Below are 5,615 nucleotides of genomic sequence, written 5' to 3'. Positions count from 1 at the left end.
ACTTTGTACCTTGAGCAGTAAAGACTGTCTTTGCAACTGATAAAATAATGAAAACCTAACCTCCCAGGAAGTGGATACTAACCTTTTCTAATCAGTTACTCACCAATTACTCATGTGCAAGTTCAAAGTGTAGCTAAAGAAAATGAAAACAATTCCATCAGACACAAAATATACCCTTGAGTTTATCCTACTTGAATTTAGAAATGATCTCAAGAATAAGTTTGAGGCATTGAACACTAATGATTGAAGACCAGAGGAGCTGTGGGATGACATCAAGGACAACCTCCATGACGAAAGCAAGAGGACATTAAAAGACAGAAGAGAAAGAAGATGCCGAAATGGATGTCAGAAGAGACTGAAAACTGCGCTATAATGTTGAGAAGCTAAAATTCAAAGGAAGAAATAACAAAATAAAAGAGCTGGGCTGAAGATCCCAAAGGACAGCTTGAGAAGACAAAGCAAAGTATTATAACAGAACGTGAAAAAAGAACGTTTCTTTTCTCTTTATAGCCTTTCTGCACCACCACCCCTTAGCTATCCATACATACCATCGACGTTTTTATCATTCACTTTTTTCTAAGTGATATAAAATTTTCAAAGGAATCACAGTCATCTTGGCTTATGATATTTTTATTGCATTTTGTACAAATCTAGGTTGATGGTAAGATTTGTATTTGACATTCAAGCGTTAGAATCTTGGTAAAAGGAAACAACAGATTTCCTTGTGGCAGTTATTACATATCCACAAGCTTAGGAAAGGAGCACTCTCACCTCAAAAGCCCTCATTTTAAGGAGGCTGAGGAAGCATTGGACTAGACAATGAGGCAGCACTGTGATTAAAGAAGTGTGAAACTGACACCTACTGGTATTTGCTCTTGTCTTAACAAAAAGAGCTCAGATCAGCCATGCTGCAGCCCTCAGTGCAGCAGAGGAGGGAGAGGTCTCTCCTTGACTTCACTGGATGCTTCCTGGACCCCCACACCCCTCCAGTGGGCAGCAGCCCACCCCGACGAAAAGACTCCACTGCAGACTCCAGCTTCCCAAGGTTCTGTGCTGCACCTTCTTCCAAAACATCTTGTTCACCCGGGAAACGGAAGTGGTTTGTTTGCTCCTCTTTGAAGGAAAAAACCAAAAAAATTTTATTAGAGAGCCCTCATAAAAAGCAGCAGTAAAGTGCTATGTCATATCTAGAAACCTCTCAATATTAAAATGATAATGGTAATTTTTTTCTCTTCTTAAAACACATGGAAGTTCCTTTTAAAAAGGTATTAACCCACCAAACTATTTGAGCACTGTATCATTCTTTAAAATACTTTTATCAAAGTCCCTTTTCTAACTCAAACTAAAGCCCTTTACTACAATTGTATGCATGATTGTAATGTTTATAATAAAAATTATTTTCTTACTTTTTATTAAAAATATAGTAGAATTGTTTTATTATTAATATAAAATCCTCAATCATTTTTATCCCATCCTTTAATATAGAATTAACAGAAGTAATTTCAAGCTAACGTCTAAATAAGCTGACCTTAAAAAAAAATACAATTATGTCACCTCCTTACTTTTTCTGAAATACATAAAGTACAGAACCACCTTCATACTCTAATCAGAAATCTCCATGTTAGAATTCCCACCCAGTTTCACCCTCATTCTTTGTAACTTCTACACATTTTTCAGGGCCTCTTTCAAATGGCACCTTCACGTTTTACCACAGCCTGGCACCTCCTATTTCCCACCGTAGAAGCAATAAGGATTAAGTGAAAGGCCTCTGCTCTTGAAACCAGAAACACCCAATTTGCCTTCTAACTGCACTGCTTACCAGTTGAGTGAACAACTTTCTTTTCTCAGTCTGAGAAGATCCAAAGTGAAAACCAGGTTGCCAGTGAGGTGACTAATTCATGGCAACCTTCTCTGTTTCAAAGAAATGTGGCTATCACTTTTCAGCAGATGTGATACTTCTAAAGCAAATTCTTGCAAAGTCTTTCTGGATAGACTCAAACCGCTAATTTTTGATTTGTGTAGTGCTCAATCATCTGTGCCACCTAGGCACTCTGGTCTAATCGGAATTTCACTGGCTTCACAATATCTTGATAGACAAGTTAAATGAAATATTTCATATAAAACTGCTAGTGCTTAATAAATGCATAATAAATATTGGGGTCCATATTAAATATTCTTATTTAAAACTATCTTATTCTATATTGTCGTTGTTGTTATGTACTGTCGAGTCGCTTGTGACTCATAGCGACCCTACGTACAACAGCCCTGAAACCTGCTTTATCCTGTGCCAACTTTACTGTCTCTGACACACCTACCCTCACTACCCCAATCACTATATCAACCCATCTTATCCAAGTATAAAAATCTCGCTACTTAACCCAACAAGTCCCTCTTTCCCCACTGCACCTGACTAGGATTCTGGGCTTATCAAATAATTTCAAGGATACTATAAAACAATGTCCTCATTTATTAAAATGTAACAACCCAAGCTCGCATCTTCTCCTAGTCAAATTCAAGTGTTATTTCTACACACCTCCCTGCCCCATAACCAATTACCTAAGTTGAAATAGTACTTAGGAAAATAGCATTAAAACAAACCTGAACTATTAAAAATAAGGAATGATCTATTTTTAAACTAAAACAATCTATATAAGACTTTTACTTAGTCTTTTACTTTTGAGTAAAAGATAAAGATTTACTTTAAAACAAAATGAGAAAATAAAGAGGTTGTGAAGAAGATAATATTGACAAATTGTGAAAAATATAGCTGAATAATTTGTGTAGAAATTGTCAATTGGAACCTAATTTGCTATGTGAACTTTCAGGAAAAAACACATTCTTATTTTAAGAATTAGGAAACAAGCTGATTCACATGACCTAGCTGACCTTGAAGACTCTCCTCCAGGTCCCTTCTCCAGCGGGAGGCACCGCAGATGTAGATGATCGCTCTGATGAAATCTTTCCCGCAGAGTTTCAGGGACTCCTCACTTCTTACTTCAGAGACAGCAAGCAGGACAGAGAATAAAAACAAAGTGAAAATGCAGCCCTTCATTTTGTTGAGGATAAAGTGAGAGCCTGATGTGCTGAGTATTGTCACATCAAGTTCTGAAGTTAACTCTCAGTCGTTGCTACATTTATACTATTTTTCCTGACATTTTATTGGCCAGACCTCATTTTAACAATATTTGCTAACTTACAAGTGTGACACTGTGAAGTCTTGATGATGCACTTTTATGCTTAGTGCTGGTGATTCAGTCACTTCCGAACACCATCAATTACTTTTTGTTTCACCCCTGAAACAATAAAGCGAACACAGGAAGGCAGGACAGCATCATGGAAAACGTGAACTTTAGCGGTAACTAAGTAGAAGCTCCAGTCCAACTTGTCACTTGTTGACTGAAAACCTACAAAATTATTCTTAATTCTTTGAATATCAAAAGTCTTATCTCTAGGACTGAGACATTTTCATCATCCAGCTGGTTTCCTGAATGGCAAAAGCAGCATTTTATATCAAAACGATAAGAAGCTATACTTAAGAATGCAAGATCTCATGTCCAGGGTTTGAATTCTGATTTCCCACTTACCAGACACAGCCTTGTAAGCAAATATTATTTCACCTCCTCAAGCTTCCTTCTTCATAAAACTTTGCTGAAAACAATATCCACCTCAAAGAGTTAATGAGAAAATTTGTGTCTTTCTTGGCTGCCTTTTCCCCCTGGGGGCCTCCTGTATTGTAGTTCATAGAGGGTTGCGCTGCTAACCCAAAGGTCATGCCTGTCTGTAGGTTTGGAACTACCAGCAACTGCAAGGGAGAAAGATTGGCAGTCTCCTGCCATGAGATTTACTGCTTCAGAAACCAGAGGCAAAGAGTTTTGAGGTTCTGGGTGTTTTCCCAAATTATTGGCATAGCCTAAAAAAGATAACTTTTGAAGCCAAGAGAATTTGTTTGATTAAGATCTTCATAATAAAGTCAGATTACTCTATAAGCAAAGACTTATTTATTAAACTGTAGTAAACCTTCTCCCCCCCCCATCAAATATATTCCTTGTAGGTATGACTTGCCCTCTCTCTCTTTCTCATTCAAACCCACAGAACTTTCTTACAGAATCAAAACAAATTTACACTCCCTGAGAGAGAATTTAGTAAGCAAAATAAAGATGTGCTGACGTGTCTTTACTTACTACCCATGTTTAGCTTGCTTACTGTGTAACCCACCCTTCTCCTTGTTAGCCTTCACCCTGACTTATGCCTTTATCAGCACACATATAAACAACAGAAACATTCTAATAGAAACTTTCATCCATAATCCCAAACAGTAAATAACACCTAATCCTAATCTATTGACTCATTATTCAGCTTTTTGAACTACGAAAATAGTGAAAAAATCTACTATCTGTTTTGCTTATTAACAATGCATGTCTGATAACAAAACTCCAGTTTTCTATTGGATTCTGTGTCCAAGTAGAAAATAAGCTCATGCTGCATGGGTTTTCACTGTCTACAAGAGTGTGTGTGCAGGTTCCTTGAGTCACTGGGGTGCCAGACAGAAGGGGACCTGTGAGTCCTAGTTATCCACAGAACAGCAGCAGCAGGTGTCCTTAATGTGGGCTGACCTTGGGGCCAAAAAGGAAATAAGATGCCAGGATCTGGCTTCATTCCCAGGCCTGTTAAATTTGTAGGAATTGATGCCTCTGTGGTCAGGAGAAAGCCTGAGAAGGAGCCCCAAGGCCATAGAGCCCCATGTCAGTTGACTGATGTACATGCAGCCCATTAAGTTTGTGTGATGGGTCCTCTTGGGTACACAGACTACCTAGGTAGAGGTAAGGTAGAGGTAAGCAAGTTGCCAGTGACAGCTGTAGTTTAAAGGACAGAAGCCAGATCTGATAGGCACCAACTCAGAGGACGCTCTGGATTGTTGACTCTCATAGGAGCATGAGGCACAGAGAAGTAAGGCCACCCAGGAAGAGCTGGGGGAATTACCAGTGTGGGGCCAGCAGGAGATCGAGATCCAGCAGACAGTGAGCACTCCCCTAGGAACCCAGGCCCTTCTGCCCGTGAACAAGAAGCCTCTTGCCCTTAACAAAGTCAACAAAAGTTTTTATTTTAGGGATTTTGCTTGTTTGTTTTATTTTATACCGGTTAACTTACAAAGTTCATGTACATTGTTTTTCACACCTAATCTTTCCCATTTCCTTTACCCACCCCCCCACCCATCAAATTGTGCAACCCTATGATTACACCACACCCCCACCTATCTTCACCCCTCTGCTTTCACTCTTGTCCCTTTAGACCTTCATATACATTTTACTAGTATCTATTTCTACAATAATGGTCTTATACAGTAACCAAAAGTGTTTTGTAGTTATCGAAGAAATCAGCTAGAAACATAATGAAAATACATTGAAGGCAGAAGGGCAAGGGTTCCTGGGGGTGATGGTTAGAAGTGATTGTGGCAGGTAACTTTGGCAAGGACACAGCTGGATGAAATGTTCACTATATATAGATGACATGGTGAGGTGATGTAGTCATCTTCCATTGCCCCCACCAAAATCCAATTTTCTCCTTTTGTCAATTTCTATGAGGAGAAATGTGGGGTCAAGATTGGTGGACGATTT

The 5,615-nt window shown here is 38.8% G+C and overlaps 1 protein-coding gene across 1 annotated transcript; it reads right to left on the bottom strand.

Moving 5' to 3' along the window:
• Positions 1 to 880: 880 nt before the first annotated feature.
• Positions 881 to 3,052, bottom strand: INSL5 (insulin-like 5). Its single transcript, XM_006879752.1, has 2 exons — positions 2,878 to 3,052; positions 881 to 1,113 (listed from the first exon to the last, which is right to left on the bottom strand). Exons 1-2 carry the CDS (start codon positions 3,050 to 3,052, stop codon positions 881 to 883), a joined length of 408 nt encoding a protein of 135 aa, XP_006879814.1.
• Between the last annotated feature and the right edge of the window lie 2,563 nt (positions 3,053 to 5,615).

The sequence above is a fragment of the Elephantulus edwardii genome, unplaced genomic scaffold, assembly GCF_000299155.1.
Source record: "Elephantulus edwardii isolate Elephantulus edwardi_28Jun2011 unplaced genomic scaffold, EleEdw1.0 scaffold00005, whole genome shotgun sequence".
NCBI lineage: Eukaryota > Metazoa > Chordata > Mammalia > Macroscelidea > Macroscelididae > Elephantulus > Elephantulus edwardii.
This window is presented reverse-complemented; position numbering and strand designations above follow the sequence as displayed.